Below are 16199 nucleotides of genomic sequence, written 5' to 3'. Positions count from 1 at the left end.
ATCACGTGAATACCGACATGTCGTATGAGGATTTCGGGAAGTTATGTCGTACATGTTGGCAACAAAAGTATGGATTTCTAGTGATAGACAAGGACAGCTCGCTTACGAACGGGCGATACAGAAAAGGATTTAACGAGTTCGCGATACCGCGGAGCCATTAGTTTTCGACAGCACTCTCTAGAGTTTAGGATGGCTGATAATATTCGCGAGCGTGAAAAGGTTGCCATGGAGATTGCGAAGACGGCCGAATCGATCCGCAAGAAACACCGCGCTCTGAAGACCGGAAAGATCGATGATGATATCGCCGTCAAGACTCACTTTAAACCTATTATCGAGCCGCTACAAAAGATTGTCGACAACGCGACGATTTCGGTGAAAAACGAGCCTAACACCGACGACGACGACGGTGTGAAGATCGAGACACGGTATGAGGGGGAGACACCGAAAAAGAGAAAACATAAAATTATCAAGCGATATAAAGAGGAGGAATTGAAAAAGAGAAAATATGATATTTCGAAGCCATTGGACGCTTCACTGCCGACAACATCTACACCGATAAGCGCACAACCTGTGATACCCAAAGTGCTCGTAGACGAAAATGTTTTGGAAACCACGCGTAACCTGTCCGAAATACCCCTTCGACACTGGTTAAGATCGCCGGAAGGTCGACAAATGATGCGAAAGAATTTGGGGCCATTAGGACGAGAATACATGGACGCTCTCCTTGGTGCTGATGAGAAGAAAGAAATTGATAATGTATACGGAGTCTATTTCGACGAGAATGAAATGCGGCTCGGCAGCAAGCGATTCGCGATTGACAAAGATGACAATATAATCATAGGCGACACGCGGTATATTGGAACGCCCGGATTGTACGAGTTGATCTTCAAGAAAAGACCCGATTACCAGGAGGACGATTTGCAAAAATACAAGCACATATTATTGGCGACAAACGTGCATAAACGCAATTTTGATGCGCAAGGTCGTGTGAAGGGTAGCAAGGGGGACAAGTACAAATATATAATCGCACCGTTGACGCGGGTGGAGAGCCCAAAATCTGGCACTGGAATGCCTCGCGCTATGACGCTAACCGACAATAAGATTGATTACGTGCACTGGGACGACCCCAACGAGCTAGTGGATCGCCTACGATTGCTCGACGCTTCGCGCCAAGCTGGCAACAACGCGCATGACAACGAGATCCTGTCGATCATCGAGGAACTGCGGGAAGCGGGCATTATTATAAATTAAACAAGGGTTCCGACAATCTATTCAGTCTATCGCGTGACACTCTACAAAGCATTGCAAAAATGTCTATCAATAAATTTGGATTATTCGAGAGGAGAATTGATACAACCGGCGATCATTGGCACACATTGATGAGAAGATGTGTGCGTAAAAACGCTCTATGTCGCGTCGCTACAGATTATGACGCGAGATCGCGCAAGATTCGCCGTGTAGCGCAACCTGAGGCGGATACCGATGCCGTCAACAAATTGTACCTGGAAGAGTGCTTTAAAACATTGATGGTCCAACAGAAAGAGTTAGATGAGAAGCTGGCTGCGTTAGAGAAGGATGTACGAGCGTTGGAGACTGCGATAAAAGAACTTTTGCGTGCACCAAACACTACCTCAGACATCTAATGAGCGGTTGGCTCGGAAACGTCCATCAAACAAACGTCTAGAAGAAGCGGTTACGATCGACGTGCTACCAAACAACAATGAGTGGTATCAGTGACCGACCCGGAAGCAGCAGTGACCGACCCGGAAGCAGCAGCTGTGAACGACCTGGAAACGGTGGTGAACGCGACCGCTACGATCGAGGTTACGATCATGTCAAACAGGGTTGCGAACGAGGCTACGAACAAGTCCTTAAAGGTTACATACAAGGCTATCACCAACTCAGTAAGGGTTGCGAACAGGTCAGGGATGGTTACGATCGATTCAAAAGCGGTTGCGAACGGATCAGAAACGACTGCGAAAAAGGCTGCAAACGAGTCAAAGACGATTTTCGAATGGGTCAAGGACGGGAGTGAACAACGCTATAACGACTACCTAACCCGAAAGAACCTCGAAACAACGTGAACGAACCCCGAAACAACCCCGAAACAACGTGAACGAACCCCGAAACAACGTGAACGAACCCCGAAACAACCCCGAAACAACGTGAACGAACCCCGAAAGAACCCCGAAACAACGTGAACGAACCCCGAAACAACCCCAAAACAACGTGAACGAACCCCGAAACAACCCCGAAACAACGTGAACGAACCCCGAAACAACGTAAAACAACGTGAACGAACGAGAATGAATAGTGAAAATAACAACGAGCAACATAGTTTGGAGAGAAGGCAGTTGGTAAACGAGTTGCACGCGTCAGCGAGAAAAAATTTCCCTCGAAGGCATGTCATAGTGCGAGGATACGATGATCTGTGGCAAGCCGACATTGTCGAGATGCGTCCGTACTCCCGTTTCAACAGAGGTTACCACTACATACTCACCGTCATCGATGTGTTGAGCAAGTATGCGTGGGCTGTACCACTCAAGAGTAAAGGAGGAAGCGAGACAGCTGACGCAATCGCTGAGATAATTCGAGACAGCAAGAGATGTCCGAAAAACATGCAAACCGATAACGGGAAGGAATTTTACAACGCCGATGTGCAACGACTTATGCGAAAACATGACATTAATCACTATTCGACATATTCGATATTGAAGGCGTCGGTCGTCGAGCGATTCAATCGCACGTTAAAGAACGACATGTGGAAGATGTTTACGCTGAATGGCACTTACAAGTGGTTCGACATACTGCCACGCCTCGTATCAGATTACAACGGACGCAAGCATCGAACGATTGGTATGCGACCCGCCGACGTTACCCCCGCGAGAGCCGAAAGACTCTTGGCTACCGTGTACAATCGTGTAAAAATCGCGGGCCCGGCAAAGTTCAAAGTAGGTGATCAAGTACGCGTCAGCAAGTACAAACAACTTTTCGAGAAGGGTTACACGCCAAATTGGACAACCGAGGTGTTTAAGATTGTTAAAGTGCAGCATACTAATCCCGTAACATATCTACTCGAGGATTATCGCAAGACATCTATCGCTGGAGCGTTTTACGAGCACGAGCTGCATCGCGCAAATTGTCCGGAAGTGTACCTCGTGGAGAAAATACTGCGCAGGAGGGGTAACGAGGTTTACGTGAAATGGTTGGGATTCGACAGTTCGCACAACTCTTGGATACATAAAAACAATGTTATTTAATGTATTTTATTCAATCATTGTATAACATAATATATATTATACCATATATATAAAAATATATAAAAATATATTATACCATATATATAAAAATATATAAAAATATATTATACCATATATATAAAAATATATAAAAATATATAACAAAAAATATATACTTCTCATTAATACATCCTCACAATATAATACATATAATAAATATAATTTACAACGGTATTCTATAATGTCCCCACGGCAAGGTGTCGGTCGACTCAGGTACGACATACCGTTTGTCGTCGTAGGGACTTAGAGCAATTTTTGTCTCGCTGATGGTATACACTTTATGCAATTTCGATCTTATGCATGACTGCTGACGCGTCATTTCAATTTCGTCATTAAGGCAACGCGTATAATCGTCGAATGTTATACTACGCGCAACGACGTTACTTTTGACGCCTTTTGCCTTTTTAGTGTCCTTTTTACCGTCCACCCGCAAAGCATACATTTTTGCTCTAAGCCCGACGAATTCGGTCATTATCGCGCCGTTATTCTCATCTTTCATCAGACCTGGCACCTTTTTATTCGCGAGTGGTATACCGTACGCATTATTCGCGGCGTAGTCGCTGGTATCGAATCGAGCGATATCGCGTTTCAAATTTTCATAGACATCCTGACATTTAATTTGATAAATTAAACTGTCCGTGTCGGTGTACATTACTCTACAATTGTCACGATAGAGCGGTGACATGTATTCGTGATGAAATTCATAAAGACATACTTTTGATATGTCGAGTATGCACATGCCGACGTAGATTGGTTTGTAGATTTTAACTTCGAGTTTGCGTAATTCAATTGCAACTAATTTTTCCGAAAATACGCTAGTACTATGAAAATTTGGTTTCGCGATCATTGCCTCCGCACCGTACCGTCCGTCCCATTTTGTTAATAATTTTACATCAACATGATTGCGCACATTTTCCATCGTCTTGCCGAATACCGCATTATTCATCAATTTATATAAATTTTTTTCAAAATCGTTTTTCGCATGTGTTCTAAACTGCGTGTTGAGTTCGATGTATTTTTGCAGCCACGCTGACTGCGTGAATTGTAGTATGCGGTATATTTTTGTTATGCGTAGCCCGTGGCGCGTGCACTGCTGTAGATTATGATAGTGTATCACGTAGCGCTTCTTATCGCAAAGCGTTGCGAGGAGTTTATACTCCCGCTTGCCGGGCGGCTTATCGCGCGTCGGGCAAAACGGTAGGTCAATGTGCGCGTCATGAAGATGCCGCGGATACTCTAAATCTACTTCGAGAACATAGCCTATAGGCGAATCGAACGCGATAGATGATACGTCAAAATTCGATATATCGTCGACCCACCGAAAATCGGCATACGGCAATGGTTGACACATTGCCCATCCGTACAAATTATTTACATCGAAATACATGAGGTACGATGAGGGTTTCGATGGGTCGTACGATTGCATGTACTTGTTATTAGCCTGTGCGTATCGGCCTGAACATTGACTAAGGCCGCCGCGTATACCTCGTTCGACAAACATTACCATGTCAATGTCTGTTAATAATTCAAATTTTATATTCGTATGTTTTAACATGGCGTCCCATGTATATCCGGGGAGAGTATAATAATACGCGGGATCGAGTCCGTAACTTTTTATACAACTATCGCGAAAATTCTCAAATATATCGGCCAATAACAAGACATCAATTTTTAAATATAAATCGCTATATTCGCCTAGCGTTCGAAGGGAGAATCGGCTCCAGACGGTCTCGGCGTGCGCGTAATCACTCTCGGATACTGTGTCGCCGGTTAAGGAACTGTAAAATGAGTCGCGCGGCGGTAAACGTGTGTCTTGTAATCTGTCCACGCAGTCAATGTATTCGTACGGAAAGACGCCCTTCCGTGTCAATAAATTGAATTTTTCACTAGTTAAATTTTGATATTCCGAATGTAAAATTTTTAGTTTTTCTTTATCCAAAAATGACGCTAATTTGTCGAGACTAGCGCTGAGAAATTTATATGAGTCTATGAACCGTAATTTAATATAATTTTTCGAATTATTATCTTGTGTCAATTTAACAGTCTTCGAGAATGAAATGTATTTTTCCTTTGTTATCGGCAGTAATTCGATTTCCCCTTCGAACGCTGTGGCTATGTCCTCGATAATAAAATGCGCGTCGTAGCCGGACAGATTGTGAAAGACTATAGGAATACAAAATGATTCTTTGTAATTTAAGTTACAATTTGAATGCGCGGGACCCCTGTACCGCCCGGTGAGGTGGCAATGATCGCGGACGCGTGTATCGTCTTCGTCAAACGGTTTTTCACAAATGTGACAATGCGTCGCGGTGCGAAATTTTAACCACTCGTCAGGCGTTAAATTTACCATGGGGACATTGGTCGTTAAAATATTTTTTACGCGGATTGCTAAATTTTTAAGCTGTTCGGCGAACCACGCGACGCAATCGACACTACGGCGGGAATTGTACGCGGACAGCAAACTGTCGTACGAACACTGTACATAGTATGCGATGCTGAACACTTGATGGTGTTGATGATTTTTGGCATCTTCGGTCTTTGCCAAAACACACTCGAGGTCGGCGTACACTACAAACGGCAGCCGCTCCTTCCTCGTGTAGTTGTCGAAGCTGAGCCACTTGTCCTTGTCGCTCGGCAACCGGATAGCGCAGTCGTTCAGTTTCCCGCAATCTTCCATATGCGCCTGCAACTGGTCCTCAGAATAGAAATAATGTAGGCATCTGTAAAAAAATAAAAAATTTAATTAGAAATATTTTAAATATAATTTAAGTTTACTATATACTTACCGATCGCAAATAAATTTTCTACATTTGTGTTTGCTCAGTTGCGAGCTCACGAGACGTGACAGATTTTTTATGCACGCGAAATGTCCAACGCTGTTTTCGTCCTCCACGTACAGCAGATTGACGTGCCTGTCCTTCTTTTTTTCCGAAAGACGCAACGGGACGATGTTCTCGTTCTCGATGATGTATACGTTTACGGAAATGTCGTTTGCAAGTTCGAATTTTTTTATTTGATTCACAGTCACTGGAAACTCAATGTTTTGGAGATTCAGCACTGCTGTGTAATGCGGATAGGAGGATTCTCGATCCACATGTATATCAGCGGGGTACAGAGCGGCCACCACCGACCATGCGAAACACGCATTGTCCGCTGATCGCACATTAATCACCGCTCTCTTTGTTACAATTTTTTGCGGTAATATGATACGACATCCCGCGCGCATAGGATTATACTTGTTGATATTTACTGTCAAATCTATTATCCGCGACAATGCCCAACCGCTATCGCGTTCCTGGAACTCTTCTAGCGATGCTAGCGTGGGCTCGATTACGCGGCGCTCGTACCACTCGCGTACATCGGACGTGCAAAAGAGTTCAAAGTTTCTCGTGTTAATACTTTTATTGGCGCGCTTGTCACCGGACACAAATTCACCGTTGAAAACAGTCTTCACTTTTACACTGGCGTGTCTTTGTAGCACATTCTCCACGTTCTCGACTACAATGTCTTTGGCATTTTCCAAAAACTGACGCGGTTCGATGTGGTCTGCGTTAATTACCGCACCGGTCAGTATACGGCTATCGAACGCCGTATCGATTTCGCGCCAAACGAGTCTTTGCGCGTTATTGCCGCCGCCGCCGCTGCCACTAGGTATGGATCCACCACTAGGCATGGATTCACCGACATATCGTCTCTGCAAGCGCACCTTTGCACCCTCGAGTCGCGCTATTCTCGCCACCAGAGATTGTCTATGTCCAATCGAGAGACGCGGACGCTTGGCACGGCTGCGTTCTTCCAGCTCTTCGATAAACCGTTCGCACTCTTGCAGCCATCCGAAATATTCGCCCAAGTTAGCAACTTGGCGGGAACGCTCCAACAGGTCGCGCTCAATGTTCTCCATTTTTGTAAAAAATTCACTTATTACAAAAAAACTTCTTTGCACACTAAACTTTTTTTCTTGCACCTCGAATGAAGCGTGCGCTCGCCAGTGGTACTATGGCCCGGCAGCTGCATCGGTCCTCATTATATATCCCGATCATCCCTTTGTTCGTGGGGATGATGATGCAATTGTTAATTCGCGAGAAATATTTGTGCGATATCTTCGGAGAAAATTTAGATATCGCTGATAATTCTTAGAAATACATAGATAAGGCCGCCCGTTACCTTTCATTTCACCCCGTCGGATCGGATCGACACGCCGGATCGGATTAACATGTCGCAACCTGTACGGATCAACCCGCTTGATTGTCGGCGAACCTTTTGTTCTTAGTAATTCGCAGAATTATCTTATCAAACTTAGATATCCGATTGTCGGCGCTCAGCTTGGATTTGGATTTTGCGGCAGCCATTCGCAGAATTTTTATCTTATCAAATTTAGATGAAGAAACGCAACCCCCTTAGTAATAGATATCTGAATGTCGGCGCTCAGCTTGGATTCTGAAACGGCGGCAGCCATTCGCAGAATTTTTATCTTATCAAATTTAGATGAAGAAACGCAACCCCCTTAGTAATAGATATCTGAATGTCGGCGCTCAGCTTGGATTCTGAAACGGCGGCAGCCATTCGCAGAATTTTTATCTTATCTTCGGAGAAAATTTATGAAAACTTTGATACCGCTCAAGCTTATCTTTGATACCTTACAAAGACGCCGCTTATCTTTGATACCTTACAAAGACGCCGCTTATCTTGGATTCGAAAACTTAGCTTATCTTATCTTGGATTTTCGGAGAAAATTTATGAAAACTTTGATACCGCTCAAAGACGCCGCTTATCTTATCTTATCTTGTTTATGAATATATCAAGTAACATGATCCCCTTATCTTATCTTGTTTATAAATATATCAGGTAACATGATCCCCTTATCAGGTTATCTGATATGTTTATAAACAAAGATAAGCTTATCTACTGATAAGACCCCCTCCCCCGCGTGACGTCACCCCCCTCGCCCCCGATTCCCCCCCGCCCCTCACCCCCCCCCCCCTCATTGCCCCTGGTCTAGAACCCCCATAGTATAACTGCGTTGGACAAAGTGTATAAGCCTAAAAGGAAACTATGTTGAAAAAAAAAGATTTACCCCAAACAATAAAGTAGTTTTTATTTTTGCACGGATTTTTCAAACGACCCTCGTATAACAGAGAAAAGTATAGAATCAAAAAGATCTGAATAGCTCAGTTGGAAGAGCAGTCGCCCGGCAAGCGAAAGGTCTCGGGTTCGATTCCCGATTCAGCGACTTTCGGATCTATATTTTTCTCTCGCATTTATTTCCTTAGAGGGGAACAGGGGATGTATGGAATTAAATCTCTTGTAGAGATTATTCCAATTTTAAATCTTGGCCGTGTCCAAGTAAAAATTTGGTGCCTTGTGCACAGGTATTTAATTCTAACAAAAAAATTTAGTTTCGTTGGGATAACGCACTGTCATCCACGATTTAGCTCTTATTGCTTGTCTTACACTTTAAATTTATATTTATATTACAGAGCCTTGTTAAACTCTTAAATAAAATAATTTTTAAATAATTTTGTAATTGTATACAAATAAAATGTAATTTTATAATTTTTAATTTTACTCTTCTTCAACGTTTGCATAAATGTCAAAATATAGTCAAAACAAGTTTATGCATTGTATATTTATGTGGAATGTTTTCATTTATCTAATTTTGAACATAACATAATATATCAATCTTTAAATTAAAATCGATTTTCTTACCTATACACCTACGTGGACCATCTCCAAATGGAAGATGCACGCACATCGGCCTCTTGTGTCTGTTCTCCTCATTGAATCGCTCCGGATCAAATTTATCCGGATTGGGGAAATATTTTGGATCGTTATGCAAACCACGGACCGATATAAAGATCGGTGTATCTTTTTCGAGTACAAGGTTGGAATTTGGCATGTTATAAACTTCGGTAGTTGTACGTTGTAAATATTCTAATGGTGGGTACATTCTCAAAACTTCAAGGAACACCATTTCGAGGTACGATAATGACATGATCTAGAGTATTAAAGGTATATCTGTCATTCTTATATTTCAGTTGTGCATTACTGACGCTCTTCAGATTCGATGAAAAGCAAAAATAAATATCTTAATTGATACTTGTGTACCAACCATTTCATATGTAATTTTTCCATCACATTCAATAATCGCCTCAAAAATTTCTTTCCTCACTTTGTCCTGTATTTCAGGATGTAATGCAAGTTCGTACAACGTGAAAGACATCGTTGTCGAGGAGGTTTCGTAACCGGCCGCGAAGAAAATTCCAGCTTGCGCTAATAGATCGTCCCCATCAAATTCTAGAAATTAAAATTAAACCTTTGTATATTTGCCTCTTTTTGCTTGTCACGATTAACGTTAATTTTAATCTGCTTACTGAATCCTCCAATATCTTTGTCACCGTGATCATTTTTCAATTCGATAAGAATATCAATGAGATCATTTCTCGTCTTGCCGGATTCTATGCGTTGTGCGATCGCCTCCCAAAAAACTTTACGGAAAAATGCATCCGTCTGTTTGCCAAAAAACGTCAGACCAATCATACGACTTAACGTTGGCATGAAAACTGATATGAATATCTCAAAAGAACGAGCAGGCCTAAAGATCATGTTGCCGTGTCTGCAAAACTCAGCATCCGGATATTTGAAAGAATTCGTGTTGAGTCCAAAAGCGGTGCTACCAATCACATCCGTAGTAAACTTGGCAGATAATTCTTTTACATCTATTGTCTTTCCATCATCTGTCAACAATATTATATTATTTTGAAGAAACAATAATTTTCCGTATAGATAGTATATACTTATTGTGGAGGATATAGTATTATACTTATTGTGGAGGATATGCATTGCCAAAAAATTATAATTTCAAAATTTAAGATATAAAATATTGTTCCGAAAAGTCATAATACCGAAATTTAATAAGTAAGACAAAATATCGAAATTTTCATTTAGAGACAACAAGCTGTTCACACACCGGTATGTCAATACTTTGAAAAGATTATTTTCGTATAACATAAAGTTAATTTTTATTTATAATAAAATACAAAATAAAAATATTATTATTTTTATATTATGAATATTTTAGATTTTGAATTTACATACGTATATAATAATATGTATATTATATATGATATTTTATGTATATAATATAATATATATAATATATAAATATTATATTATATAATATTTACGATGATCATGCTTGCCACACCTTTTAAAGTACATACTTGTGCACGATAAAATGCGTGAGACAAATGCATATATAAATACGTACTTGCAAAATAAAAAAAACTTGTTTCATCGACATTTTTTAATATTTATGAAACAAAGTCATTTCCTATTTACGAGCATCGATTAATATACTTTAATTACAATGAATAAGGATTCTTCGAAAAGTTATTGGATCGATGACTAAAAAGAGGAGAGAAAATCCAAATTATTTATCAAAATTCGAAGTCAAGAGATTTTTTTATGACTTAACAACTCATCATAAATAAATTCGAAAACCGGGAAATAATTGTAATGACTCAATGATCAGTTATCTATGAGATACAGCTTCGCTTTACAATGAATCACCTTTTATATATTTTGCAACCGTATAGTTGACATAACAAGCATCGGTGTTATCATAGACAACACGATAGATTTAACACTAAAAGACACGATCATTCTGCCGATGGTCACGTTGAAAATATTCGATTATTTAAAGAACAATTAAAATATAAAATTGAAAGTAATTTCTGTGACATAAAACAATAAAGTTAAGAGTGGAAACATTTATTACAATATAATTACAAATACTCTTTAAATGTAAAAAATAAAATTTCTACCCGTGATAGAATACGACTTTTTACATTAAAACAAAATAAACAAAATTATCGACCCAACTGGCATAAAAATATCTTTATTATTACTAAGACATATTATTAAATCAAGACAACGTTTCGACCCTTGTTTTGGGTCCTTATCAAGTCTACAAAAAATACACTAATTAAGGATTATTTAATCATGGAACATCAATTTTTATACAATAATCATTAAATATAAACATAATTGCAATTTCAGCTTGACAATACATTGATAATTTAATAATTTCAACATATCTGAAATAGAAATTAAATTTAACTATTTAAAATACACATAACAAACATAAGTATAATACCATGTGTGAACTCAACCTTTCAACTAGATGGTAAAACAATAACTAAACTAAACACTTTATCACTCTATCATAAATATCATAAATCAAATTCTCAGTGTCTTTTTATAGGTTAATCGTGTTATTAAATTTTTTAATATACTAGATAACACAAGCGCGCGCTTCGCGCGTGCCAAAGAAATTTTACTCCGTAAGTGTACATAATTTTAATTTGCCAAAGTATTAACATAATTCTAATTCCCGGATTTCTATTATACATCATTGAATTAAACAACAGATGGTCTTACATAAGACCATAATCGCTTGCCGGGCGACATTTTCTCTTGCATTTATTTCCTTAGGGGAGAACAGGGGATGTATGGAATTAAATCTCTTGTAGAGATTATTCCAATTTTAAAATCTTGGCCGCGACCAAGTAAAATTTGGTGCCTTATGCACAGGTATTTAATTCTAACGAAAAAATTTAGTTTCGTTGGGACAACGCACTGTCATCCGCGATTTGGCTCTTATTGCCTGTCTTACACTTTAAATTTATTTTATTTAATTTATTAAAATCTGAAACATTATTTGTGTTACAAGTACAGAAAGTTGGCTATTGGTCACGAGTGCGGGTAAGCGTACGAGCCGAAGGCGAGTGCGCGTTTACCTGCACGAGTGGACAATAGCCAACTTCCATACGTGACACAAATACTATTTTGTATTACTATCAACCACGGTCGTATACACAGGTATCGAAACTCTCATGGTGGTGGTAAGACTCTTAATGTCATGATTTGTGGGTTCATAAATCGGTCGTTAATCGCAGAGCACTGTGATCGCTGAGTAAGGCCGGCGTCCCATGGAGCGGATTATGCGGAAGCAGAACCAGTGGATCGCCAATCACGGAATCGTTCCGATAGAACTTATTGATGAGCTCCATCGGAACGATTCCGTGATTGGCGATCCGCTGGTTCCGCTTCCGCGTAGTCCGCTCCATGGAACGCCGGCCTAAAGAGCTTATATCTGTACAAATTAACAGAAGCATATAAGTATATGCATAAGAAATTTTATTGATATTCTTGAAGTATTTTTAAGTTTTGTGGTTAAAAATAATATAATTTTTTATTGTAAATGCATGATGTTTTAAATATAATTTTATAAATATTTTTTAGATATAATTCTACCAGATAATAATCCTTAAGATTTGCCAGTAATAATTAATAAAAATCTTTCCTCATGGTAAAAGTAGCTCATTCAATCGAAATAAATTTGATGCGCGAACTTGTATGGTGTTGCCTTACATTAGAGATTTGAGCGAGAATATTACGCGTTGCATTAATAAAAATGGAATTGATGTAGTATATACCGTTTCAAAAAAATTAGACACACTGATAAAAAGAGGAAAAAATAGGATAGACAACTTAAAAAGAACCGATGTCGTGTATAAAATTGAATGTGCGAATTGTGATTCTACGTATATTGGACAGACAAAGAGACATTTAGAAACGCGCATCAAAGAACATAGAAATAATATCAAAAAAGACACTACATTGCATTCAGTCGTTAGTTTGCATCGGACTTGCAACGATCATGAGTTCCGTTGCGATTCTCCGGTGATCTTGCATCAAGAAAAACAAACAAGAAAAAGAGAAATTGCAGAAATGTTTTATATAAAAAAACAAAGTAAAAAGCATTAATTTCCAGAAAGATACGGAGAATTTTAGTGGGATTTATGATCGTGTTCTTGACGCTATTTAAATTATTTTTATTTTTATCTATTTATTTATTTATTTGACTTTGTTATGAGGTTTAAGATTGCAAAAGACACATTAGTTTTGTCTCGATTTTCTTAACGCGTAGTGACTAAGATTCTTACTAACTGTTAACATCTATTTATTTCTTGCTTACTTCTGTCAATTCTACATTGTTCATTAAAACAATGATGAATATTGTCGGTGATATGCAGTGAATTTGATTTACTGTATTAATTTATTATGCATTTACGTTTGGTATGTAACATATTTTTGTATATGAATTTATAATTATTGTTGCAATGAAATGTATTAAAATTATAATTATTTTTATGTAACTTTTTATAGATTTACTTGAAAAGGGCTGCAATGACAGCCGAAATGTTGTATTTTAACTAATTATTTATAATAAATGATTGCCAGTTTGGTCGATTTTTACGATGAGGAAAGATTTTTATAATTCTACCATATCGCATATTGTTCGATAGCAGAGCAAAAACGCGAGCGATAAGTGTCAAGAGAGAAGTGCGCGACAAGGAAAAGGACGTTTTCGCAAAAGCGATTAATTAGAGAGTCGATTTTTAGACGCATACAATGTATATTTAAGACGGACACTATTTACAGGCTATTTACACTGGTTAAATAAACCGTAGTTTAATACGTGAATCCGCGAGCTACGGAGAAGGCGTTGCGTTAGTTGCTGGCTATACGCGAGCTACGTAAAATCAGAAACGCGCCGAAATCGTACTTGCACTTGCGACAGATATGCTTCTAATTCTGAGAGCGACTATATCCCGGTCGATCTGAGGTGCCCTTTTATAGCAACGTTTTTCGAGAAGATTCTAGATGCCTTTATAGAATTACATGTTATTATTTTAGAATTGTCTCGAAGGACATTAGCGTATTATTTTTCGTAGAGAGAATGTTGTTGTTTACAGTTCTCATATTAGCGCTTGTTATAGGCGCTTTGGACTGTATACGCGCGGTGTCGCGATTGGCAAAGATAATCCGCGGTAATTTTGCCTAAATTCGACTTGCACTAGGGCGTTTTTAAACACATATCAATATCAATAAAAATATGATTAATATATATTTTTATTATATATATTTGCACATATGCAAATATTTTCAAGAATTGTACATAAATAACAAAAATATCTGTGTATTAAATAATATATTTATATATTATTACACGTTATATATTTATATGTTATTACGCATACACCTTTTTACAAACAATTTTAAACATTGCTTAGTTTAGACATTTTTCGTTGATGTTCGAAAATCGAACGTCAAAAAGCTGAAAAGTCTTAAAAAACATTATTAATTAAAATTCATGCAGGCCTTTCATTCACATGCAACATGCATCATACTTAATTTTATATTAATATTATTTTCAAATAGCGCTCGGCCGCACAGATATACGTATACCCCGCGCCTGCGAACAGAAAGCGCTTTCGTCAAATCTCATATAATAGTAAACACCGCGGTCGCGCGAGAGGAGATACAATTTAGTTCCCGATAATAACAAAACGACTATTTTCCTGAAAGTAAACAATTACACTAAACGCTCTTTCGTCCTCAGCCGAACGATAAAATTAAGAAAATCTTTCTAGACTATTCTAGAAATACGGGTCTATATAAACCTCCTCTCTCGTGATCGCGGTGCTCTTTCCGATTGCTCGTCGCGAATAGAGTGTGCTTCTACTTTACGAAAAAGATCGCTTGTCTTTTTCGGTTTTCTCGTCTAATTACCGTTGCTAGCGGAACATTCAGTAATTTATCTTCGACCCGGCTTTTCTCTCGTTTATTGCATTCTTTTCTAATACGTTCGACTCGGCTATCTTTTGGTAAATTCTGTGCGGTTAAACAATTGTATTTTTTGTTAATAGTTGAAATATAATTTTTGTTAACGATACGCGTATGTCGAGTGTAGTGCCTATCTATCGTCTCGCTTCCGATCTTCCTTTCCCGCTATCCATTGTGCACAGTTGAATAATAGATTTTTTTGTACTTTTTGGTTTTCTTGATAAGTAAACTGACGGATTCTTAATCGGATGTAATAGAACACAGCGTAAGATAAAATGTTTGAACCGTGATCTTTACAGGAAAATGTAAATTCATAATTATCTAATACCTAGATAGCCACAGTAATTATTATGACATTATTTTGATAACCAGTTCGAATATTAATACTTCAGTTTCGCAATTAGTTAATATGAAAACACGAGGTTTGATTCATGCAAATTTATATTTTTTTAATTTAATTAATATGTTGAACAATGTTTTTCAAAATACGCGTTTAATTCAAATGTTTTTGATTTAACGGTAGATGAAGTACCCAGATAGCCACAGTAATTATTATGACATCATTTCCCAGCAAATACAAAGTAACAATTACAAAACATTAATGTTACATTTTTCCTCTCAATAATATAACTGTTACGTACAAGCCATGTTATATTGCAGTTATATTGTTGAGTGGGAAATTGTATAATAACATTGATGTTATGTAATATAATCTCTAAAAACTCACCTTTAAAAAAAGGTAAAAAAAGGCGACCAGTTAAGGGCACGCCATTAACAAAAATTATCCATTGCAAACCCATGTAGAATCGTACCCATTGCAAACCTATGTAGAATCCTATGAAAAATTAAACATTGCAAACTCATGTAGAATCCTATGAAAAATTAACCATTGCAAACCCATGTAGAATTGTATTAAAAATTATCCATTGCAAACTTATGTAGAATCCTACATTGCAAACCCATGTACAATAGAATTGTATGAAAAATTATCGATTATAAACCCATGTACAATCGTAACAAAAGTTGTAACGGCGTGGCCGTTACTAACGCCTCGCGGGCCGATCACCCGCCCGCCACTTAAGGCTATGGCGCCTAAGGCGCCCCTAAGCACAAAAACATAACTGATACACGGGTCACCCTACCCCAGGGGCGCCCCACTACAACCCCCAGAGGCGCCCACTACGACGCCGGCGTTACCCCCACCACAGC

At 38.6% G+C, this 16199-nt stretch overlaps 3 protein-coding genes across 3 annotated transcripts in view; 1 reads left to right on the top strand and 2 right to left on the bottom strand.

The window, feature by feature from the left end:
* Window positions 1–15638, bottom strand: part of LOC114932957 (cytochrome P450 6k1-like) — a 172150-nt gene extending 156512 nt beyond the window's left edge. Inside the window, exons 1-5 of the mRNA XM_085487480.1 lie at window positions 15632–15638; window positions 12262–12453; window positions 9671–10033; window positions 9409–9593; window positions 9006–9294 (exon numbers count right to left, since the gene is read on the bottom strand). Of these exons, the coding sequence (XP_085343606.1) occupies window positions 9006–9294; window positions 9409–9593; window positions 9671–10033; window positions 12262–12453; window positions 15632–15638 (1036 nt within the window). The remainder of the gene's footprint in view (window positions 1–9005; window positions 9295–9408; window positions 9594–9670; window positions 10034–12261; window positions 12454–15631) is intronic.
* LOC146721045 (uncharacterized) lies at window positions 216–1273 on the top strand. Its single transcript, XM_085487470.1, has one exon. The coding sequence runs from the start codon at window positions 226–228 to the stop codon at window positions 1249–1251; it is 1026 nt and encodes a 341-aa protein (XP_085343596.1). The 5' UTR covers window positions 216–225; the 3' UTR covers window positions 1252–1273.
* On the bottom strand, window positions 5776–7371 carry LOC146721044 (uncharacterized). The gene has a single exon (XM_085487495.1). The coding sequence runs from the start codon at window positions 7198–7200 to the stop codon at window positions 6082–6084; it is 1119 nt and encodes a 372-aa protein (XP_085343621.1). The 5' UTR covers window positions 7201–7371; the 3' UTR covers window positions 5776–6081.
* Window positions 15639–16199: the final 561 nt, after the last annotated feature.

The sequence above is a fragment of the Nylanderia fulva genome, unplaced genomic scaffold (genome assembly GCF_048542155.1).
Source record: "Nylanderia fulva isolate GAGA-0341 unplaced genomic scaffold, ASM4854215v1 Scaffold56, whole genome shotgun sequence".
In the NCBI taxonomy this organism is placed as follows: Eukaryota; Metazoa; Arthropoda; class Insecta; order Hymenoptera; family Formicidae; genus Nylanderia; species Nylanderia fulva.
This window is presented reverse-complemented; position numbering and strand designations above follow the sequence as displayed.